Genomic DNA, 26,664 nt, shown 5'->3' with positions numbered 1-26,664 from the left:
CGAAACTTAAGCCAAATCAAGATAGGAAAACTGAACATTTTCTATCTAGAGATTCAAAGTCATTGCTCCATATATTACAAGAAGAAGGCAATAGTAGGGAATTAGCATTTCACCAGCAGTGTAACAAGTTCTATGGCATGTGCATTGCAAAGCAAGTACAAGCATATTGCATAATGAGTCTCAGAAAACACTGTTGTAGATCTTATATCAATATCCTAACTTTATCTGCATGAGGATGGGCTGAATCTAAATCATAGTTGGTAGTTGTTTGAAAAATTCGATCATTCTTAAGATGACGGCCAGTACTTTGAACTCTATAAAATTGTCGAAAAAGTAATATAATCCAAGAAACAATATGGAATTTCAGTTCCAATGACTTGTCTTGGAAGATATTTCATGAGGAAGGAATCGATATGTTAGTATTTTCGTCTGGGTTGATTGCTGCCTTTTCCTAAGACACCCTTCGCCTGACTACTTCCTTTCATGGGTGTCAATCGGAGAGGGCAGGAAGAATTATCTGCCATGAGTTTGAGAAACATGTCTTTTAATAAATTGAATAATAATGAAAAAGTGAGTCTTATTTCGGTGGACAATCTTCCCTTTCCTGCCCTGTGGAAACCTGAAATGACACTACCGCTCCATTTAGACCAATTCGGTAGGAGCGAACTACCGCCGACATAGCTCTAAATGTCACTGTAGTTCATATTGCTTCGTAGTCAAAAAATACATGTTTCCGAGACATCCATCACACTTGCAAACGAGGACTGTAATAAACACGTCCGCACGTAATAATTTTGAGAGTATTCAGACTCAAAATCATTGAGATTATTCTGAAAAGCCTTCGTGAACTCAATATTAAAGCAAAACAAAGAAAGGATCAATTATACAAACCTCTATAATTTGTTTAAATTGGAATTCGCTATCGTTGTTACTAAGGACGCCTCCTAGATGGAAATATTTAGGATTTTCAGCGTAGACCAGAAGCCCGTAGATGAGGACGCTGGCCACTATTACTAACGAATTGGGGCTATTCATTATCTCATCCAGCGATGTTTATCTGAAACAGAAAAAAATATATAAGAAAAATCATTAAATCAGAAAGTATCATTGTAGACAGAGATGTGTAACCCTTTGTGACGTCTTTGTAACAAGGGAGGAACTACGTGCATAACGGATGACGACACCTTGAGTGCTTATTCGATTCTATAGTAATATATTTTCTCCATAATTGCTCAGCTTTCATACGAATAAATCAAGCACAATCACATCACCTCATCATACAGGTCGGAGTACCTTAAGGTTTTTTTTTATCACCACTATTATACATCCTATATATTGCTGATATGCCAATACCACAACCACCAATTTATGCACTTCAGTTTGCTGATGATATCTCGCTTTATGTTCTTCAGTGGATCGAATAAACGCAGCATTGCAACTAGAATTAAATCCGTGAGCTCCTTCGTGGGTAAGTGTTTAGCGAGACCCGGGTTCGATTCCCGGCGGGAGCTCATGTGGTTCGGATTCCACGTTAATCAGTAGGTCCAAGTCTCATATAGCCTCGCTGCTGAAAGGGATGTAAAACTCACAATCAACTCAACTCAACTAGAATTAAATTCATCTAAACAACAAATGACGTTATTTGGACTTAAACGCAACAAGCACTTATTGCTTAACACGAAATCCGGAATGTTTACGTCTTACATCACTAGTCTTACCAATACCGTTACAAAAATAATGCGAAGTACCTTGGTATCGCTTTCGACAAACATCTCTCTTGGAACGTTCATCTTCCCAATTCACAAGTTAATATTCGCCGTCAGACCAACTTGTTATAATACGGAAGGTACCGTATAAAATCGTTGGCTTCCCGCGAAAAGTTGTAGTGACGTTTATGCGGAGTTGCCAGCTTGGTTACTCGTGGTTCGCTAAACGCAGTAGACGATTGGTAGTGATTGGCTGTCCTCTTACCACACTCCCAGTGACGAGCAGGTCCAAGCGCGGGAAACTAACGACGTTATACCTTCTGGATTTTTCAATAGTTTGAAAGGCACTAATTGGGGTCTTAACACCAATCTCATTCTTTATACATATAAAGTTTTTGTTCGTCCTATTCTTACGCATAGACATGTCGCCTGGTTATCCGTATCAGTAGCAGTTTCACTGCTCCCTTTTCTAATACGTTCACCTCATGTTTCACAGATTGAACTATCGAATAGACTGAAATAGTGATGTCATCATTTCCTCTCTGTTACCATGGTGATCGCCATGTTTTTTTCTAAACAAATGCATGAAGCGAAAGGAATACTGTTAAGTCTGGTGTGAATAAGAACAAATTGTTAATAAGACAATTGTAGAATATTTTGAATACAAAGTAAAGTTAGTGGGAAAAGGTACAGATTAAGAACTATTTAGAAAATTTACGAGTGAAATCTAGTAATTCACGAAGTAACATCTAAAGAACCTTTTCCTACAGAGACCACATCTCTACATAAATTGATAAAGATAGAAATGTGCATAAGAAATGCCAGCGCCGTTACCAACCACGTAATGCATAATGGACAAAATCAATTATACGAAAACTCTAAGGTACTGACTGACGAGCTGTCGGTACAATGAAAATAGAACAAATATATGATTTGTCTAGAAGGAAAAATCACTTTCTACTTTGAGAATAATGTTAGTTATTTTAGCGCATTCAGACTTCTTACACCCACCCATAAAATGTCAGTGCATAGTTACACAGTGGCTACAAAATAAACAAATAAACAATCAAAACAAAAAGAACACTAAGCTTGTAGCTATATGCCAGCTGAGAATTTTCAATCTGGACCAGTTTCTGATCGATTAATATGCATCAGATCTTTCCTTATATTTTCTATGTACTTTAAAAATATACACTGACAGTACAACAAGAAAACATCCAATTATGAGTGGTTCAGCATAAGATTTAAACACTAATTCTGTTGGCCTACACATCAACAACGTAATGTGTAATATTGATGATAATAAATAAAATAAAAATCCGGAATTATTTAAATTTAATATCCGATAATAAACAAGTTAAGTATATTTTGATACTTAATGTAACCTACATATACATAAAATATGTAAAATCTGTGATATCGGGAAAAGCATTTCGCTTCTCAATGCTTGACACATTTTAATATGTTATTTACCTAATTTCTTGTTTTTTTCCCTATTTTTTCGTAGTTTCATTCATTGGCTATCTTTTTTTTACACGTATGTGTTTCTTTTACTCTAATGCTTGCAATCTGGAAATAAACAAGCTACTGTTTTCGCTTTGTACTTAGGTTCTTAGGCCATGTTGTTTAGAAAATAAAATTGCGATCACTATGGCAACAAGAAGGATGTGACGTCATATTATTTCAATCTATTGGTGGAAGAACGTCAATTTTTTTATGCCTTGTTCAAAATTTACAGGAATATCAATGACACATTTGTAGAATGCTTTCTTATTATCTCTTTTCTTTCCATTATCTTTCTTTCTCTTTTCCTTTTTCCTTCTTTCTTTGTAAACTACTAAGCTAGTTCTGTTTGTAAGTCAATTCATAGGACGTTCCTCCATTGTGGCACTCGCTTGTCATGTTTATGAAATATTGAGACCATCTGCTCAAGTAGAAAGTGAATACCTCTTCTAATTATACGCGCCAAATGTGAATTTCCTTTTTTTTTTTTGACAGCAATGAAATAGTTGGAAACCAGAGGCGGCTCGTGAGGGAAGTGATACTGGTAAAAATTAAAGTTTTATCTCTTGAAGCTAAGGAAATAAATGCTATATAATGTATTAATAGTTGTATACAACAATAAGTAAAGTAATAAATACTAATTTAGTTACTTTCGTTTCAATTTTCGCTGGTGTGACTTCCCTCACAAGCCGCCTCTGCCTGTTACTGCAAGGTGAGTGTGTTTTGATTTCTTTTCAAAGGTTCCCCTGCCAATCTCGAATTTGGAAAACCACAACTTTACAATTATTGAAGCGAACAGAAGAGAGCTTCTACCATTTGACTGAATATTCACTTTGATGTTTACGTTGCTCATGAGAAGAAAAAATTCTTGTCTCTTCTGGATTCTCGAACAGACGAGACCACGAAAATATTTTCATTTCGTTTTCGAGACTAGAAGTTTCGTAAGAAAAACTACTTCACCCAAGTCTTAGATCTCAAACAATCTTTCAGTGATACATCATTCTTAAAGTAACAACTATAAATTGGTAAAGTGAGTGTACAAACTCATGAAAAGCATTTATCAACTCATGGAAAGCATTTATCAACTCACCTCATGAAAAGTATTTATCAACTCAACTCATGAAAAGCATTTATCAACTCAACTCATGAAAAGCATTTATCAACTCATGAAAAGCATTTATCAACCCAACTCATGAAAAGTATTTATCAACTCAACTCATGAAAAGCATTTATCAACTCAACTCATGAAAAGCATTTATCAACTCAACTCATGAAAAGCATTTATCAATTCAACTCATGAAAAGCATTTATCAACTCAACTCATGGAAAGCATTTATCAACTCAACTCATGAAAAACATTTATCAACTCAACTCATGAAAAGCATTTATCAACTCAACTCATGAAAAGCATTTATCAACGCAAATCATTACACAATATACTCCAATAATAAATTTGGACTAAATATTATGTGACACCCATCGTGGACCTCTCGTCACTCAGAAGGTTTCTGATAACTTCAAGATTAAATTGAGAAAATATCAGGTCATAAAGTTGGAACAAAATATTACGAAATGAGACGAGAAATGCTTTTCAAGAATCGACACGAGATGGAAAAGAATACTTTGAGCCACGGGACGAGATAATATACGAGAGGAGAAGAGAAAAACTTATTTTGTGACCCGTTTGTTCTTGTGGCCAATAATGTTTGTGTCTGCCCGTCTGTCTACTATGTATCCGATTTTAATAAAACTTGGCGTGTGCTTTCTTACAGGTTAAAGAAATAGGGATATTGATTGGGATTGAAATTTGCCAATGAATATGAACGGAAATTAATATAACAATAACGTAACAATTTCCCATGCTAGCTTCATAAACAACATCCGATTTTAATTAAATAATGATGTCTTCTTGGATCATCAATCTCTTCATTGGCTTGACAAAGCTCTCCGTTGTTTCCAGCTTGACTCAGCTTTCCATTTTTTTCGAGCTGTCCATTATTTTCAGCTTGATCCAACTTTTCATTCTTTCCAGCTTGATTCAGCTTTCCATTCTTTCCAGCTTGATTCAGCTTTCCATTCTTTCCAGCTTGATTCAGCTTTCCATTTTTTCGAGCTTGATTCAGCTTTCCATTCTTTCCAGCTTGACTCAACTTTCCATTTTTTCGAGCTGTCCATTATTTTCAGCTTGATCCAACTTTTCATTCTTTCCAGCTTGATTCAGCTTTCCATTCTTTCCAGCTTGATTCAGCTTTCCATTGTTTTCGAGCTTGATTCAGCTTTCCATTCTTTCCAGCTTGACTCAGCTTTCCATTTTATCGAGCTTGACTCAGCTTTCCATTTTTTCGAGCTGTCCATTATTTTCAGCTTGATCCAACTTTTCATTCTTTCCAGATTGATCCAACTTTTCATTCTTACCAGCTTGATATAGCTTTACATTCTTTCCAAGTTGACTTAGCTTTCCATTTTTTACAGGCTGACTCAGCTTTGCATTCTTTCCTGCCTGACTAAGTTTTCCATTGTTTCCAGTTTGACCTGCCTTAATAAGATTATGCAATGGGATTTATAAAATTGTAGTATTATTACATCTATGCGTCCGTTACTCCACGCGATAACTTTTGAACAAAAGCTAATTTTTGAATTCTATTACATACAATAGAGCTATTATCTCAGCCGAGTTCGTTAATGAAGTCAAACCGTTAACAATTTCACGGGTAACGGTGACTTTCAGGTGTGACGGTGACCCATAAACCATTTCTACTATTGAAACAGATGTATAATTGTAAAATGTTAGAAGTTACATATCGCGCTGTTAGAGGGCAGTAAATGTAAAAAATATATTGTCCAGTGATTGACTTCTACCGAACGAAATTGAAACTTCCAGAAAATGTACACTTTAACAAACCAAACTCTTCACGTGGTGTACATCGTCCACATCGTTATCTACTTACAGAGTATTTGTTATGAGTGTTTCCTGACAGTTCATACAAGGACATAATTTTCATTTTTTTTTAAATCGTTTCATCTTTCTTTTCATTAACTTATTTGGAGTCAATGGTCTGGATCTGGAATCCAACACTCCTAGAGGCAAATATAGTGTGGTAGGTAACGGCTTGGTCTGTTCACCTAGCGAATACATCAGACTTAAGACCCAGTCTTGGTTCGGAGATCACGTTAACAGTATGTCTTATTTCCATTATCTTAAGGCTGTACGACGAAGCAAAACACAAAACATTTTCATTAAAGTGCTACATTTATTTTTACATACTTAATACATTTACACACACACACTCACACACACACACACACACACACACAAACACACACGTATGCATACAGGGTGTCTCAAAAGTCCCTTGATATAGGATGACACTGTTTTTATCAGAGCTACAACAAAATGTAAGGGAGGAAACCGTCTCCAAATAAAATGTTTTCAATCTAAAGTGAAGGATTTTTTTTTAAAATCCGACGAGCCGTTTGGGCTGTACACTCTTTATGCGACCAATGTTAATTGAAAATGCAACGTTGCCATTTACTTGGATCCACAACATAACTGAATGAAGTTACTGTTTGAAATAGGGCTGGCTATCTACACGTTAGCTTGAAACACAGTAACTTCATTCACTTATGTTGTGGGTATATTCGTATATAAATAAATCATAAAGCGTAAAAATCATTCACTCGTATACAAATAAATCTGTTAGATAGATATACACAAATACACGTTTACTTTCCTGTATTACTTTTTTTTTCGATATATTGTCTTTGGGGATACACATCTTAACCATTAAGACTAAAATGGAACGGTAGGAAAATATTAATACATTCACTGTCCAATGTTTTCTTCTTTTGGGGGCCATGGTGGCTCAGTAGTAAAACGCTTATCTCCAGTGCGTGGGGTCCTAGTTCGATTCCAGGCCAAGTAAGTTTGTGCCCCACAACATCGTGTCCGTGGGTTTTCTCAGGGTACTCCTGTTTCCTCCCACACTCTCATTCCACCGATTCTTCCATCATCATTCACTTGCCTTATTCATCGTTTCCTTTAGCCTAACTGGCATAATCGTGGGGCCAGTAACGTGTCAGGATTTTTGTTTGCGGGGGGGGGGGGTTAGTGTTGGGAAGCATATATAGTATATTATATATAAGAATGAGCTGGAATGCTTAGTTTTGATAATAATAATAATAATAATAATAATAATAATAATAATAATAATAATAATAATAATAATAATAATAATAACAAAGACCCTAAAATGCTGACATTTTTAAAGAACAAAAACGAGAGATTTCTTCCGAGAAAAAAATTACGAACATCAAAGTAGAAAAATGTTCTTTGTCGGAACCCTTTGGGGGGGCCTGGCCCACCCCTTCCTTACGCCACTGCGTGAAACGTTAAACTAAGAGAAAGAAAGATTAGTTTTTCTTGTTTGTCTTTGTCTTTTCGCATGTTTGTATGAGGTTGTCGTTCTCATATTTGTTATTCTCTATTTTTCTCTATCCTGAGCTTCGTCTATTTTCCATCTCCTCTCCATTAAACCATTTCGTATCTTATCTTTGTATTTCGTCTCGGGTCTTTCCTTCTTCTTTGTATCTGTTGTCTTCAGCTTCTCAATGTTCTTTGCAACATAGTCGTCGCTCAGCCATCTCAACAGAAATTCGTGGATCTTTCAAAGAGGCCCACTTTAACAACGTTTCTTATACAATCGTTCCTCATACCATCGATCCTTGTCACACTATACATCCAGAGCCGCCCTAGTCAATTAGTCGCCCCGTGCAATGGTATCATTTGTGCCCTCTTTCTCCAGAGTGAAGAAATCTTAAAAGCCACAATTTTAAGCCATCCTGAGCAACGAAGGGAGGGAAATAACACTCGCACTCAGAAAGGCCTAAACACTATAAATACAATCTCATTAGGTCTATTGTTTCTTTAAATAATTATCAATTAGGCCTATGTTAGCCAAAGATAAAGCAAACACATCTGCAGAAGAAAGATGACAATCCTTTTTATATAATTCAATATCGAGCTTCAATCTCAATATATCAGTTTGCAATCTCAGTGCAACTAGCTTTTTTAGTTTTATTCCTTTATTTTCCTTCTCCACCTGGTACAAAACAAATAATTTTAAAAAACTGTTTTCATCTTCAATAATCACTTTCTGACAAAATCAGGATATATTTGACCATTTGCTTGAGCACTGTCCATGTAACCTTAAACTAAAGTGTCCTAAACATAATTTATGAATGTAATATTCGAATAGAAGGTCAGCTTAGTAAATTTAACTACCATCATCATGAAGTTTGTTTCCAACAAGAAATACTTATTTTAAATAATATAGTTATGATAGATTTTGTCGCCCCGTGCATATGCTCGTTTGAACATATGGTAGAGCCAGCCCTGCATACATCCATCTTAACATCCTCATCTCCGCCACTTCAATCTTCTTTCCCTGGGCGTTTGAATCCCCTGGTTTACTATTATGCATTGTTGTCGGTGTTTTTACCGTTTTATACATACGGCCTTTTAACCTGTAACTTACTTTCTTGTTATAAAGCAGCAACACAAATTTCGGCCATTAAATTTTTTTCTTCTTTCACGATTATGTTAAATATTTATTAGACTCAGCTGACGGCGTTAAATGTAAATTATTAAACGGATTAAAGTGAACTATGGCAGAGAATGCTTTAACTGCAAACATGTTATCCAGATTAGAAAATAATTTGAGTAGAGGTGTCAGGTTGTAAAGAGCAGAGTCAACTACTAAAAATTTAAAAAGTAATACATGCATTTTCTTAAAAGAAACAACAAGAAAAAGCCATCACAAACAATTAAGTTTTCAGCTTTTTTCTTGTTCTTCGAAGGAAAAGCATTTTTTAACTCGATTTGTCTGTCTTTTCTTTCCTTCTTGCGACTTGCAAATATCTTTTTTGTTCCTTTCTTGAATAACCTGTTTACGTCTGAGTTGCTAAGGAAATTGACTTTTAAAAAGTGCTTCTTTTTATCTTTTGGTTGTTGTTTGTCAATTAATTTAAGAAGCAACAGCCTTCCAGTGGGGGAAGGAGGAAATGGACAACTTTATCGACTTTTAGTGAAGCCGACGTGGCGTTGCTATGACAACCATCCGATGACCTTCGCGCTATCATCTGAAGAAGTTTCTCTTCATCGTTTGATCTCTCCGAGGAGACATTAGTATCTGCGTTTTATATGTGTCTACAACACACCCACCGGGTCTCTTAATGTCCTGGGAATTAAGGGAACGACACAACTCACATCTGCTCTACATAGACATATTTTCTTTTATCTTTATATGTCCCCAGTGCTATATCATGTCTCAGCAGTTCCAGTTTCATCCGAAACGAATGCGATCTGAGGAACTTCACTGTGTATATTGAAAAAAAAGACTTGTTTATCTATTTTGGCATATGTTTTTCTTTTAAGAATGAATAAAGTCAACGTTATCTAAACAGTTGGTTTCGACCCAGCAGTATACTGCTATCATATTTGAACGAGTACAACAGACTTACACAAAACATTATAACATTTTAAATATATCCTTTCGGTACTTTCAGGGTTCGTCCTTTCGGCAGTGTGACCAAGTTTTATAGTCGCATGGGTTTGTAAATAACTCTACGATTTAAGGAACTTGTAAGCTCTTCGCTACAGGAAAAAAGAGCGCAATACGTATTACTAATATATTCCATGCTAAACCAACTCAATCCAAATCAGAGATGGCCATTTTGCAATTGGAGCTTACTCGGGATCAAGCTCAAATTCTCAAAGACTTTCACCGTCACTAATCTCAATGAGGCTCACGTTAGCTCAAACTCGAGCTCACTGTGATCGCCCTCTGTGCCTTCAATGTGGCTCGCTCGGACTTAAGCTCTGGCTTGTTACTCACTTATGGTGCTTGTGCTCAGAGGTTCTTGCACTTAATCATTGAGCTCGAAACGGTGCTCGGGAGTTTGGACGGGTGGGTTTGGTACATGCCTACGCAGAGGCCTCCGAGGGGCTTTCAACCACAACTCGATCAACAATGCAGGAATTTCCCATACGAGCAATCCCATTAGGCTTCATAATTTTATAACTCAATGATATCCAGTGGTGTATGTAAATAGTTAATACTCAGGTATGCTGTATATATTTTCTGGAGTTCATACTTATGGATCATTTTCTATTCACTAGGCTGTTTTTTTACTTTCTTTCAAAAATCTTTATCATGACTAGTGGCGGCTTTAGAGGGAAGTAGCATAAGTAAAATATCAATTGTATCAGGCACGTAGCCAAGGGGGGGTCCGGATTCCCCCTTCGAGACCAGAAGTGAAAAAATTAAGAAAGGATAAAACAAAATGAAATGACAAAAAGAAGGATCAGCGTTAAAAATTAAAAAGAAAACTACAGAAAGCTTTTGCTTACTCTTTCTTATGAGGAGATTTGTATTACTTGCAATATGGTGGCGAGGTAAGCGAGGTATTCTGGAAGAGTCAGAGAATTTGAAATTTCAAGAAAAACTATGGAATTCTCAGAATTCCTGCTACTAGTCAGGGAGATTTCAAGCTTTCGAAAGCATAAGTGCCGTTGTGTAACAGCGTGGACATTTTTAATCATAACTTTTCGTCATCGCATCCTTGCAGTATCAAATATGTTATTTCAAGGACAATTTTCTGTTGCTCCTTTAACCTGTCATTTGGAACCGACAGTAGCTGACGGAATAATAAAAACAAAAAACAAAAAAATATGTTGAAAGAAAGTTCTGTTAGCATTTGATTCAACAGAGAAAGGAACGCATATATTGTAAAACTAGTTGAATATACAAATGCTTCGCACAGGGGCTGTATTTGGAAGTCAACGCCTGTGGGAGTATCCCCATTGATCTCAGCGACCGCGAAAACTATGGATTTGATACTAATATCGGTCATTTTGAGCTATTTTTTACATATCTCGTTATCCACCCCCCGTTGACTCCCGGCCCGCATACTTGCAAGTCATCACTAATGGAAGTGTCACCATTGATTTCAGCGACCGCGAAAACTATGAATTTGACACTAATATCGGACATTTTGGATTACTTTTATATATCTTGGTATCTCACCCCCCTCCGGTGACCCCCGGCCCGGAGCCGAATAGCGTGAATTTGGAAGTTCATGCGACTGGAGTTTCACCATTGATTTCAGCGACCGCGAAATTATGAATTCGACACTAATAGCTCAAGTGGTAGAGCGTTGGCTTCGCATTCGGGAGGTCATGGCTTCGAATCCCGCTGCCTAACATCCTGACTGAGGTTTTCCAGGATTTCCCTCAGTCCTACCAGGCAAATGCCGGGATGGCACCTACTAAACAGGCCCTGGCCTATACCTTCCCAAATCCTTTCCATTGTTAATGTTGTTGGATATTCAATGTAAAATGCCTCTGAGCTGTATCTGGTGATTGTTAAATAAATAAATAAATAAATATCGGTCATTTTCTACTACTTTTACATGTCCCGGTAAACTCCCTCTGAGACCCCCCTGGATCGAATTTTGACAAAAACGCTTCGTCTTGATCTGGGGCCTGGGCCAAGGCATCCCTGACCAAAATTTGGTAATTCTCGGTCCACTCGTCTGGTCCCCAGGCCACACACAGACAGACAGACAGACAGACAAACACACAAACAAACTCTTTATTTTATGTATATTAGAAGATAGTTTACAAGAGAGTATTCAGTATATACTTTCTATAATAATTGAGATCATAACAAAAGGAAAATTGTTATATTTGAATAAACAGGAGAAGGACGTATATATTGCAAAACCTTTTTCAATACTTTTTTTTATTATTTCGCACAAAATTTCTTCATAGTTTGTTATTAAAATACTTGCCAACATATCCTCATTTTATTGTCCTAACAAACCAATATATGTTGATAGTAAAGTAGTTTAGATTGATCGAGCTCCTGGGCCTTCAGAATTTCATGTCACTCCTCCCCTTTCCCCCCGTTACGAAATCCTGGCTAAACGAACCAACCAATATATGTTCCAGTAAAATAGTTTAGAGTGATATAGCCCCTTTTGTGATGACCACAGTATTTCATGTCACGGACCCCCCCCCCTTCACGAAATCCTGGCTACGTGCCTGATTGTATCGCTACAAAATAACCGGAGAAAACTTCATACATCTTCAGAAAGCTCCATACAAGAATTATTACATTAGGCAAGTTTTCTTACTTTTACTTGTAGCTAATAAATTTAAATATCTACTTCTCTCTTCCCTCCTGTTGCGAGCGGAAAGTTTTCCCACATATTTATTTTTTGTAACAAAAAAAAAAAGTTTTCTAACCTTTTAGGTTTTCAACCCATAAAAGTTCATTTGAGTGAGCGCCAGTTGCGGAATTTTGTGAAACATCTTGCCTTCGAATATTCGCTACCGTGACTGAATCGTCATTCAAAGCGGATAGTAGATAAAAAATGAGCAATATCTGTTATTTTGCTTCTTATGAAATGGCTTACAAATCGAGGTGAGCTTATTAACCGCTACTAAAATCGGAAAGTTCGTTCTTTTATGAATAGAATATTTGGTGTGAAGTAGCTAGAAAAATAGGGTCAAATTTACTGTGAAATAAGTTCTGGGTTCTAATACTACATTTTACGAAAATTTCTGAAAGAGAATTAAGGAAATACCAGTTTGCTCAACTTTTGGTAGGTGAATGTTAAATTTTGTGTTATTTCTGAAGTAAATGAAGGGTATATATATAGGATGGCCCATAATTATATATATGTTTGACTGTAGTATTTGCAATTCTGGACAAAAATTTCAGTATGGCAACACTGTATAGCATGAGAGTGAAGATAACGGTCACTAGATGCAGCACCGCCACACTATGCCATACCAGTGCAAGAGTGGCTGAACGGAACGTTCTTGAACGACTGGATCGGTCGATGTGGGACTATGGAATGGCCAGGTCGATCTCCTGATTTGAACCATCTGACTTTTTCTTATGCGGGTTTCAAAGGCCAAAGTGTATGAACATCACATACGTAATTTGACCGAACTACGAGAAGCTATCATAGAAGAGTTCCACAAGATACCAGTACGGGTCTATCAAGCTGCTTGTGACAATATTGCTCTTCGTCTCGAGGCATAGATCAGTTTGGATGGTGCATTGATGGGAATATGCCATGAAGAACAGAGATTAAAATTCTTGTGAGAAAAGATTCACAGATTCACCTCTTAGATTATTTATGCTTTCAGTGTTTCATTTTTGCACTTTAGAAAGTATAAGTATTCACGAAGGTATATTTTTGAAATTTAACTTAAGGATAAGATTTTCTGGCTATCGTTCTAATAATAAACATAAATTTTTTGTCTCGAATTAAATTTTATGCTGGTCTATCATGATCAGCGACCCATGACATAGCTATAACAGAGCATGTTACACTCCTTATATCTTACACGATAAATTAATTTATTGTACTAGAATTTTCCTTTGTGTACGTTTCTGCGTTGTAGATTATAATCTTATATTTTATCTTCTTGAGTGATCCTGCCGCTTTGTTTAGCCGTGACTGAGTGTTGGATGTATAATCGATGACAAACTTTAAAATTGGAATTTACAACAATATGCAAGAAACCTAGAAGTATAATACAATTGTCTTCAGGTATTACAGAAGAATAAAGCAGCAAGAACAGCGCCTTTAAGAATTTAGGATTTAGAAATTAGATTTCTGGGCTTTTGGCATCTATGGTCATTAGCCCGTCATGTATGAGGGATAACGTCCCTCGGTGATCACACTATCAGGGGAAAGAGAAGGAAGAAAGCGGTCTGGGACCCAGGGCCGTGCCGTGAAAAATGAGCGCCCGGGGCGGGAATATACGACGGCCTCCCCATACATATATTCCAAGCAATTTTTCCTATCTTTTTTTCCTTTTTTCTCCCGAATTTTTCGCCACCCTTACTTCGGCGCCTGGGGCCGTTGCCCCGCTCGCCTTCCCCTACGGCACGGCCCTGCTAGGACCTATATGTTGGGTACCATCCCTGCATTTGCCTGGTGGTAATCAGGAAGACCCTTGAAAACCTCAATCAGAATGGCTGACCTGAAAAAAAGACTTTTATAGTTTTTCGACCGTGTGTCTCCATCTGGAAACAGTGATTTCAAATTCGATGAATAAAACTATATTTGAAATTGAATTTTTTGTTTGTTTGAAAGGGTGGCGCCGGAAGTATAGCATAAGACTGTAATTGTCAACATTTTGACTCATAACACACTTTACTGAACGGTGGCAATGCCGAGACAAACTTGTTTGATATTTTATTAATAATAATATAAATTGAATAGTGTAAAAGTATAAGTTTCTGTAAAGTAGTGACTCTATGTAGTGTTACTGCCACTGGAAACGTTAACTGGAAAAGTATGTCTCAAAATTGATTTTAATTAGTTACTAAGTGTTTCAGATTTTTAAATACTAAAATTTCGCGACACACCCTATAGGAATCACTGATCTAAGACACTAGAATGTGGTAATCTGAAGCTGACTGTTCTTCCTTTTCTTTTTCCTGATTACTTGCAAATATTACTCATTTCTTTGCTACTATTCCTAACACTTTGTTCATTGGCTTTTCGTTCGAGCAAGCTAAATTCTTTTATTCTCCAATATAAATTTCGAAAGTCTCAAGTCTCTTTTCGTTGCTTTGTGCACTTTCTGTTTCCATCCCAAAATTTCATTCCACCAGTTCTTCCACCATCATTCACTTGCCTTAATCATCGCCTCCCTTAGCTAAAGGGTGTGGTCATGGCACGTTTAAAGATTTAAGTTCATATTATGTTTCCACTCTTAGAGTACGGTATTCCATGAACTTTTAACTGACGTCTATGCAACCAAATTTTCTTTGTTGTATTGCTAGGTTGTCTATATCAACAGGATACAACAAAGAAAAGCTTACTTCAATTTTGCATTTCTCGCTTCCATCTGTAGATTACGACAGTGGTTCTCAACCTAACTATCACGTCACCCATTTTATCACATCCTCTTGCCAGCTACCCTCTTATAATTTCTGGTTTGTATAAGCTTGTGTGGGATTTTTAATATACCTATTGGGGAGATCTCACGATATCCATTTATTTCTATAATAGTAGAATCAAACTTCCCTTAAAGCGAATGGATTAAAACCAAATTTCGTCATTCATATTACAAATATCGAATCCGTCCTGTCGCGCTGTTTCAAAATGGAGGCCCTTTGAAAATTTTAAAACTTCATAACTCCCTTAATGTTGGGTCATATGATTAAAAAATAAAGTGATTACTAATTTTGGTTCAAAGAAACGTGCAAAGTTGTTTAAAAAGTTATTGAGTATTTTAATTTTCGAGAGGCCGTTACTTTGTTTCATCATATTGTTCTGAATTTGATATATTATTGGGTATGTGTTACCTAACCTAAAATTGTTTTAAAAGCAACTTGTTTACGTTTAAAATTTATGAAACAAATAAAATCTCACACCAAAAATCTACCTTCATTATGGCAAGCTGCTGGAAAAAAATTACTATTTTCTGACACAATTCTGCAAAGAACAAGAAAGGATTCTAAACAAACGCAATCCCTTTTATTGTCAACAGACTACTTTGTCCATTTTTGATTTATCACACAGTTGTTAAAAAGTGATTGAGTACTTTAAATGACTTGATAATATGTGTCACGAAGATTGAACCGGACATTGATGCACTAGTAAAATCACACCATGCTCAGGTATCTCATTACCTTTCAATTTTAATTGTACTTCAATACGCAGGTTTTGTTGCAATTGTATTTTTCTGATATTTCAATCTGCAGTTCTCATTACTTTCATATCTTACCTCTTTCATTTAAATTTATTTTTAAACAACTCTGTACCTGTTAAAAATGTTTCGTAGACCTATTTTTTGTTCTTCTTAATACTATATATAAAAATAAAAATATGATTATCAGAACAAAATTCAAAATAACATTTAAAAATATTTTCCAGTTTTAGATTCTAATTATATTTATTTCTTCCGCTTATCTTCGTGACCCTAGGTTGAGAAACTCTGGACTACGTTATTTCACAATGTTTTTAACTGGTACTTATGCAACCAAATTTTCTTTGTTGTATTGCTGGGTTGCCCTACTAACACGATATAAGGGAGTAAACTCAATCTTGAAAACACTGTAACTGAATGAGAGGGTGATCTATAGGATTTATGATTCCATTGCACACTGTGTGAAGTTGTGGGAGAATATTGTGCGTAATATGTGATGTATATGTGATGTAATTAAAGTCATTTTCCATAGGCTAACTATGTTATGAGTGCAGATACGAAAAAAAATGTAGGTTTTCAATGATGTAGGGAATGATAGGTTTTCAATCTAAAGTGTTGCGATTTTTCACACTGTTCCACACTGGTAGTCATCCCCATGGTAATTGAAAAAAAACAATGTTGCCAGTCATAGTATTACAATAGGAGCATTAGGTCACGCAATAATTGAACGAAAAGTAAGGAAAAATTATGCTGTATTGAAGAAATAAGAATACTACAAATCTCGATTGCAATCATTAGCATCATGAGATGCTGGAGCGGGTGGGGGTAGAGGGGTGAAATTCGTAACGAGCTCACAATTAGTTCCGGAAGAAGGAATCGGATTATATATATATATATATATATATATATATATATATATATATATATATATATATATATAAAATATTGCTATATTACACCAACTATTACCTCCTTTCGCTACGTACCACTGCTAATAGTATTACCAAATGTTCATAACGCATACTTTCCGTTGCGACCCGCATATTTTGCGAAGATTGATACACGGCCTGATTCTGCATCGGTTTGCGTAAATGCCAACAAAAGTTGTGTTTTAGTTTGACATAAATTTACATACCTTATGAACGAGATTTGGTGAGTAAGTAGCCCAGTGGCGGATTTAGGCTCTTGCGACCTTAGGCAATTTATATACAGAGGCCTCTCAGTCGCCACTACACCATACAGTAGTAAGGTGTCCACTAATGAAACTGTTCCTAACGTTAATTTTTTATTTTGCGGTCCGTCTGATTTTGCGGCCCTAAGCAGTTTGCCTTGTCGGAAATCCGACGCTGAAGTGACCCACATTATAAGAAATAACGATTGGTATATTTGGTAACCGAAGTCGGCCAGAGACTGCTAAACCTCGGCAACAGAGACTGTACTTCACAGCTTTGCACGCCGGGAGCTTCTGAGGTTTACTATCGTGTTGTGCTTGTTATAAAGTGGATACTTTCAAATATCTAGAATCAATATTAACAGACGAAAACCATATTCACGAAAACATTAAATGTCGACTGAAAGCAGAAAATTCGTGTTATTATTCAGTTCCAAACCTTTTTATCGTCGCGAATTCTGTCGAGGGATTTGAAGCTTAAAACCATAACCATGCCTGTTGTTCTGTATGGTTGCGAAACATGGTCGCTTACTCTGAGGGAAGGATATAGACTGAAAGTAATTTGAAAACAAGATCCTGAGACGAATATTCGGACACAAGGGGAACGGAAGTGGGGAATGGCAGAAACTTCATAACGAGGAACTACATAATTTATACCATTTACAAAACATTGCTAGGGTGATGAAATCTAGAAGGCTGTGGTGGGCAGGTCATGTACCCAGAATGGAAGAAAGTAGGAATGTTTTCAGTTTCAACTGGAAGTCCAATAGGAAAACGACCATTAGGAAGACCTAGGCGCAGATGGGATTACATTATTAAGATGGATCTCCCAGAAATAGGAATACAAAGTAGAAACTGGATCCAATTGGCTAAGGGTAGAAGTCAGTGGAGAGCTTTCGTGAGCGCGATATTGGATTTCCGGGTTCCATAGACCATAGAGTTAGTTATTTCCGCTTGTTACACATATATAATAAAAGCTGTAATGATTTCGGGAGGGGGGAGTTGAATGAGCTGAGATGAAGTAGTATTGCAAAAATACTGGTAATCCAGGTTGAGTACCATGGGACAAATGTCCCTGGAAGAATTCATCCCTCCCCAGGGTTACAGCCTGAAATCAACATTGAAAGTAAGATTACATTACCGAAGCAATTGTCAACCCAATATAACTACCACTTGTCTTATGGATTCATTTACTTCATGGCATTCCATGAACTTTTAACTGGCGTTTATGCAACCAAATTTTCTTTAGTGTATTGCTAGGTTGCCTGTACTAACAGAATACAAACGATATTATAAGCATATTGCAGTTTACCCAATAATCACATGACTTGCTTACACGATTTGGAAGCGCGATTTTCGATTAGTACGAAAACACTCAAATATTTCCTGAGAAGGAGAATAGAGATGATTTCATAACCCAGTCCCTCGAAATGACAAAAATAACAAGTAACGTTTCAATGAAAACTCTTTGTACTTTATTTTTCGTGATTTATAGATGACCTACGTGAGTATTATACGTTAATACAACCATTAATATATTTCTAACTTCAATTTGTAATTTCCACTTCTTGGTGAATTTGGACAGTGATATTTTGGTGGTTTCGGAAAATGAAAAATGAAATGAAATCTTTAAGTTTCACGTCCAATGGTTATGCCGGCTAGATTAAAGGAGACGGTGATGATGAGAAATGAATGAAGAAAGTGGGAATAAACGGAAGAACCCCGAGGAAACTCACTCACACGCTGTTTGTCCACCATCAAGCTCACTTGGCGCGTGCTGGGATCGAACTAAAGACCCCATGAATCAGAACTGAACTCTCAACAACTGAGACACTGAGTTTGGTGTTTTCGGGTTAATCATTCAAGAATACACCTGAAAGTACGTTACTCTGCAAAAGATAAAAAAAAGAAAGAAAAAGAAAGAAAAACCACAGACACACCAAGAAGAAGAATTTGAGGAAACTTGAGGGTTAATAGATTTAAAAGGTTGATTTTAATTGCTTGATAAGTGAATACAGACATAATTCAAAAGGATAATTCAGTATTGATAACATACTTTAGAGAGAAAAATGAACAATAACTTGGTCCAATGTTTCAAAATAATTCAAGCCCTTTAAACTACATTCATTAATTTTCCACAGTTCAAAGTAATAATTCAGTTTATGATCCTCAAGATGCACTAATCACAAATGTATAGTAAATTTAGGCACTTTGTTTTAAATTTTATTACGTAAATTCAGTTAATATAATTTATTAGGTAAATTCAGTTAATTTTAGTTAATTTAATGGATCGGTGAAATGCGGTTATAATAAACTTTTAATTAAGAATTAGTTTGTATTATTCCAAAACTTGCCAAATCCGTAAACTCATCCAATTGTACCATCAACTAAGTATTTCCAATAAATCTACAGTATATATCCACCAAATTGTTCCTAGGAAATAAAGAGAATGTAAAAGAATTATCACTTCGAACAAGCTTCTTCCTGGAGTCCTCTCGTCCAATTTATACTTCAGTATTTGTGTTACAGATTACTACAAAGGACGTTCAAAACGGTTTGCACAATAACTCACAACTTTTCTAATACGTAGTTTCACAGGACCATGAAATTTTGAATACGTGTTATGCTGAAGTTGTGTATCAAATTTTCTTCGTCCATCTTCAATGATAAGGAACTTGTTTGTGACAAAGACAAGACTAGTTTACGTATCAAAACTGTGATAACCAACTAAATAAAACAGGTGTTCGCTACTGTTCGAGAATTGAGTTCTTGTATTTGACAACAGGGCGAGTGGTTCATCGGTGCGGGCTAGTATTTAATATCATATCGAAGATAAATAAGTTATTTCTATTGTGGGATGTGAACTAGCAGCTTTTTCCTTGGGCTAGTAAAATTTTGTTGCTTATTTGCATCTCTGCCTTAAAGCAATGCGACCTAAACATGATTTATTAGTATTTGAATAGAAGGTAATCTTAACTACCACTATCATGAAGTATGTTTCCAATAACAAATATTTATTCTAAATAATATAGTTATGACAGATTTTGTTGCCGCCCCTCAAAATTTGCTGTTTACAGATACACCCACAATAGAGAAGGAAGTATGTAAGGTTTCAGACTATATTTTTAACTTAGCGTTAAATTTCTTTTACCTTTCTGTTACAATTATTGCCCACAGTTCGAGTAAGCCAACACGATCCAGCACCTTAATTTTTACTCATAATTGCAAGAGAAAAGGCACATCAAATGCATATCACAATTAACTTTTATTCTCAAAACTCCATGAAAAATCTTTCTTCTGTTGTCATAGCAACGCGAAATAACTATATCTTGTTACAGCAACTCTCATTACATGATTGTTTTATCTATCTCCACACATATAATCTACCTTTTCTTCTTCTTCTTCTTTTTCACAACAGATTGTGCACTTTTAAGCACCGTTGTCCAAAATAGCTACAATTAGAAATGGAAGTAATTCACAGTTGCCAGATATACAATGTCGTTGTAAGTAGATAGCCATACCAGCCAAAATCGGTTATTGAATTTGTATACAAAACCGACAATTACTCAGATACATCCATTCGACGCAAATTGCTTCGTGTATGCTGTGATGATACATTGGACCGCAACAATATCTAGTAATGGGCACAAAGGTTCCATAGTGGTGTTTCAATCTGCTACACCAATACGGTACGACAGACCATCAACTGCAGTGAATAACGTTAAGAAAGACCACATTGACAAGTGTGTAACCACACGACTAGCTTGTTGAAGTGACTGGGATATCTGTGAGTAATTTTCTAACATTAACAAAGTCTTTAGGTTACAGAAGACTTTGTGCCCGTTCGTAGGCGAACAGAAACGAATCCACTCTACCAATCAGACACAGCAGAAAATCAGAAGTATAGGATGGGAAGTGGTTCCTCAATTCCCTTATAATCAGGACCTGGTCCCGTTTGATTTCTTTCTGTTTGGTGATCTGAAGACCTACCTTCATGGCTTGCCAGTAACCAAGATTTCATTGCGTGTGTGTGTGTAAAACAGTGGTGTAATTGTCAGTGTCCGGAGTTTTACCGAAGTACATTTACGGCATCGAAAGAAAAGTAGGCTAAATATGTCACATCGGATGGAGGATACATTGACTAACCCGTGTATGTGCGTAAAACACAGAAGTACATGCACACAAAATTTCATGATCCTAGTACAACTATTCAAAAACTTATGGCCCCTTCTGCCCATTTTTGAACGCCTAGTACTCCTTTCGTGCCTAGTATTGGGGGTTCAATATTATTCAATTAAGTCTGTCATTTATTGCTTAATTATTTATCGATTGGTTACCTAACTATTTAATTAATTGATTTAAGTTGAATTTAGAAATGCACAGGAATTAAATCAATCTTCAATGGAAGCACTTTAATTAGATAATAATTACTAATCTTCACTCTTCTATTGCCATCATAACACCGCCATGTAAACTTCTCAATACTACAGTGGCAGAGTGTTTACCTCTAGTGCATGAGATTCCTGGTTCGATCCCAGCTCGCCCCAAGTAAACTTTGTGTAGACAAACACCGTGTATGTGGGTTTTCTCGGGGTTCTCCCGTTTCCTCTCACTTTCTTCATTCCACTATTTCATTCATTTCTCACCCATCACCATCTCCTTTCGCCTAATCGTGGGACGTAAAACTGAAAGATTTCATTTTACTCAATACTATTTTTTACAGTACTAGTTTAACCCTAGGTCATTCAAATCTCTCCCCCGAAGAAAATCTTCTGAAAACATTACTGGTTTTCTTATATGCGTATAATAAGCAGAACTCAGTCGGTGAACCGAATTCAGAAGCTCCCGTCGTGCAAAACTGTGAAGTACAGCCTCAATTGCCGTAGTGTTCATGGTTTGATGGAAATTCCCCAATCTAGGGAAATTTTTTAGGTAAATTTAGAAAAAAGGGAATTTTTGATAAATCGTGAAAATCCGGGGAAATTCTCGCGCTGATTGACCAATATAGATGCCTAATTTGTTCTTCGTTCGTCAGAAATTAACCAATACAATAGCAATACTTTGTGTATGTGTTTTCAAACTAACATGGTTTCAAAATATCACTTTCGCTGGATGCATTCATGTCTATTTTTTTTTTTTTGTAAAACAAAGTGAAGGAAAAGTTAAAAAATGGAAAGAAAAATCAAATGTGTCTGGCCTTTCCTTTAATATATCTAAATTAATATTATCACCTAACTTCTGTCATAGGAAATGGACACTGAACAAAGTAGAAAAAATTGACAAGAAAAGGGGAAAATTTTGTGTCAATCGAGAGAAATTTTCTTAAGGAAACTTACGAACATTGAGTTGCCCAGGTGAGATGTCCCTGGGCGAACTCGGACATCAAATATAGCGATCTTTACGTATTACCTAGAAGATGGGCTACTTCACCGTCGCATTTCCAACTAGAGAAAGAGAAACAAACCAAACTGCTTAAGGCCGCAGAACTCAGAGGGGCCGCAAAAATAAAAAAAAATTAACACTTGGGTCAGTTTCATTAGTGGACTGCTTATCACGCGATGGTACAGTGGCAGGTGAGGGGCATCCGAATATAAATTGCCAAGGGTCGCAAGATATCCGCCAATGGGCTACTTTCTCACCAAATCTCGTTCATAAGATACGTAAATTTATCGCAAACTAAAACGCAACTTTTGCTCGCATTTACGCAAACCAATGCAGAATCAGACCTCGTATCAATCTTTGTTAAATTTGCGGACTGTAACGGAAAGTATGCTTTATGAACATTTGATGTTCAGTCTATGAAAAAAAAATGCGGAGGATACTAACTAACTCTATTCAATAAATTTGATTGGATATTTAACATCCTAACAGAATTCTAGTTCATGGTCTTGTATCACACTACACACTTATCATTCATGATTAGGGATGGGCAAAACTGGTTTTTATAAAAACTGGAAACCGGTTTCTAGAAAAACCCGAAAAACTGACATTTCGGTTTCCTCCAAAATCGGTTTCGGTTTTCTCCAAAAACCGGTTCGGTTTTTCACCGAAACCGGTTTCGGTTTTCTTCAAAATCGGTTCAGTTTTCACCGAAACTGGTTTCGGTGAGTACGTTTGGAAAACACATAAAACTATTTCTGTGGAAACGGAATCGGTTACCGGAGAACATCGTAACACTATTTTGACAAGAAATAGAACAAATTTTGAAAAAAACGAAACCGGTTTTGAAGAAAACCGGTAACCGGTTTCGGTGAAAAACATGGTTAGGTACCTCATTGGCTTTCAATTTTAATTATATGCAATATGCAGGTTTTATTGCATTTCTATTCTTCTAGTATTTCAATATGCAGTTCTCCTTAATTTCATATCGTACCTCTTTCATTTAAATTGATTTTTAAACAACTCAGCATCTGTTGAAAATGTTTAGTAAGCTTATTTTTTGTTGTTCTTAACAGTGTGTATAAAAATAAAAATTATGCCTATCAGAACATCAAAATAATATGTAAAAATATTTTCTGGTATTATATTCTAATTATATTTATCTCTTTTGCTTATCTTCGCGACCTCCCTAGGGGTCACGATCCCCAGGTTGAGAAACTCTGGTGTAGAGTAACACACGGACGGACTATCAGAAGAATCTTACAAGTGTCACAAGCCAGTGTGATCCAAATAACTCTGATTTCAAGATAATTACTTTTTTTAAAAAATAATTTTATATATGACTATAAAGAAATCATGGGTAGCAGTGCTCTCATGCACATTCAAGTTCTAAATTCTTCAATTTTCATGTAAATCACGTGATTCTATAGGAGAGCGGTCCACGTGCTTTTCTTTTATAATCATACAAATTTAAATCTGTTTTTAAAAAAACTTATCTCAAAATCAGTATTATTTCTTTTTTATTTTTCAATACGATTTATTTTTATTTTGCCCGCTATAATTTTTAAAGAAAACATTTTTTAATATTTATCTTATTTTTCTACTTTTTAACACTATTTGTTTTATTTGTTTATTAATTTCTTTAAAAGAAAGGATTTTTTTAAAAAATAAAATTTATTTTATTTTACGAGTATCTATTTGAAATGTGTTATAAAAAATTGTGAATATCTGAAATTTTGTTGAAACTTGTGAATCTCAACCCCTGCATACCAGACAACCCTGATTTACTCAGCAGTAAAACTGGTTACATAGCGAAAAGGCTGATAGTGATCTTTAAAAATGAAATTGAGAGATCTAACTTAAAAATTTTATGAATATAAAGTAATATATAAAACTAACAGTGGAATATTGTACTGCAACCCGATTTTTTTGTCGCTGTATACAATTTCATCACTGTATAACGTCGGAAAATGAATTAAATTATGATTGTTACTTGCAAGATTTGAGAACATGGTTAATCCATTCTTAATAAAATGTATTATTATTTTTATTATTATTAATATTATTATTTTATTATTAATAATAATAATAATAAAAGAGAAACATGTAAAAATTTACATTTTATCCCTGGAAACTAAGAGAAGAAACCTTACTAATATTCTAATTCATGAATAATTAAGACATTACTTCTTATTTTTCTTTCCTTAGATTTCAACCTTAAAATTTTATTTTTTTATTGATATGACTTCCTACGAGAGCCCCCTCTGTCAAAGGCATAAACATTGACTAATTACCTAGTTAAGGGTATAGTAGAATAGTTTAGGGTTTCCTATGAAACAACTGTTGTGTCAAGGCTTTAAACCTCAATAGGTCAGCCCCTAATTAAGTTAAGAATATAATTTTGGTGTCAATATGTTCCTGAAGGATGAAGCTTGCTGCTGATATGCATTTTATGTATGTAAGAGTACCACGGCGGAGGGGAGGAGGGTCAAGTTTGTGTTTCTGGTTTTATGCATCAGGTTTTTTGGAGATCTTTCCTCCCCCATTTGGGGGTACACTCATAAAAATGTGTATATGAAGTAATGAAGTATTTCACTACTTTGTAATACCCTGTATTTGTACTTGTTGCTTATGTGAGAGAGAAAGGGGCAAAGTTGGTCAATTTTTTTAGTCCCATTTTCTATTTTTTTCATATTAAGGACATTTTTGTTCTTCTTCTACGAATAGGGCGGTAATTGCACAAATGTTATCTCCTTTGAATTTGTGTTCCATAAGCTTTTCAGCGATGTATAAATCATGAATCTGTAATAATTAGAGGGATCAGTAGGGTCACCAACATAAAAGTCTACGATTTTGTTCAAATCCCTGGCGATCGTACAAAGGCTATCTGAACCACTATATCCTATGGGAAATCAAAGTCGGTTCATCGCCACATACTGACAACTAAACCAAGGTATAGTAATATAAATGAAATTAAATCTTTAATTTAAAGACCGATATGGTCCCTTTAAGTTAAACGAGACGGATAAATAATGAAAGGGTTAATGCAAAGAGGCTGCGACAGGAAACGACAGAACCTTGAGAAATCCCACTGACACGATGTTATCCACCACAAACTTGTGTGGCTGGGGATCCAACCAGGAATTTCTCGCGGCAGACGTAAACCCTCCATCATGCCCTCGGCTGGGTATGACGGGTAGGCTAAAGAAGAGGGTGATGATGAGAAATAAATGAAATGGTGGAATGAAGAAAGTGGAAGGCAACGGGAGGGCGCCGAGAAAACCCACGCACACGGTGTTTGTCCACTACAAAGCTTACTTGGCATGAGCTCGGATCGAACCAAGGACCCCATGCACCAGAGGTGAACGCTCTATCACTGAGCCTCTGAGGCCCAATTTTTCTCATCAATCATTTTTCCTGTTGCTCCTGTTTTGTTTTTTATATTAAATGGTTTCTACAGCGAATAGGGACCCAATATATGATATTCACGCTTAGTTTTGGTGAACAATGTTCCAGGTTTGACACCCATAAAGAACACAGTTAATTCAGAAAAATAATTCCAAGAATTAGAACTAAACAAGTTATTTAAAAAGTTATATGGATTTTAAAAAAATAAAATAAAAATGTCATACAGCCAAAATGTAAAATTAGCAACATAATGTTGTCCCCAATCGAATCAAGATAAGTTGCTTTTGAGATATTAATTTTGTAATTGGTAAAACGTGTAAACAATACTTACCCGTCACATTTAAGAGAAGATGAGAGCATCAGCCGGTGTTTGTTCCGTTGCATGCAACTCGAGCGATGATGATCTGTTCTCCCACCTGCTCCGCGGGGAGAGCTGGCGAGCCACACCCAGAGGGCAGCATCTGCCGGGATGCGAGATCTCAGTCATCGATTACCATACGGAGAGAATTCTCCACATATTTGTTTTTTGTAAACAATATATTCTACAAATATTAACTTACATTTTATTAATACCGTAACTGATGTCAGAAATATAACAGTATTATTAATTAAGTAAACATCAATACATTAGCTTATTTTCTTTTTTGTATTTTTTTTTCCTAATGGAAGATATTACATGACATTTGACCTTCAACTTTAACCACCAAACAAGAACACACTGAAGAAATATCATCAAATAAAATATCATGGACTTATTG

The 26,664-nt window shown here is 35.9% G+C and overlaps 1 protein-coding gene across 2 annotated transcripts in view; it reads right to left on the bottom strand.

The window, feature by feature from the left end:
* Positions 1-26,349, bottom strand: part of LOC145681294 (glutamate [NMDA] receptor subunit 1-like) — a 100,637-nt gene extending 74,288 nt beyond the window's left edge. For both annotated transcript variants that reach the window (XM_081752938.1, XM_081752939.1), the window contains exons 1-2: positions 26,238-26,349; positions 892-1,057 (exon numbers count right to left, since the gene is read on the bottom strand). In XM_081752938.1, coding sequence (XP_081609064.1) covers positions 892-1,035 — 144 coding nt within the window. In that variant the 5' untranslated portion in view covers positions 1,036-1,057; positions 26,238-26,349. The remainder of the gene's footprint in view (positions 1-891; positions 1,058-26,237) is intronic.
* Between the last annotated feature and the right edge of the window lie 315 nt (positions 26,350-26,664).

Source organism: Thermobia domestica, chromosome 3, assembly GCF_964235325.1.
Source record: "Thermobia domestica chromosome 3, izTheDome1.hap1.1, whole genome shotgun sequence".
Taxonomy (NCBI): domain Eukaryota; kingdom Metazoa; phylum Arthropoda; class Insecta; order Zygentoma; family Lepismatidae; genus Thermobia; species Thermobia domestica.
Note: the sequence above shows the minus strand (reverse complement) of the source record. Positions and strands in the feature narration are given on the sequence as shown.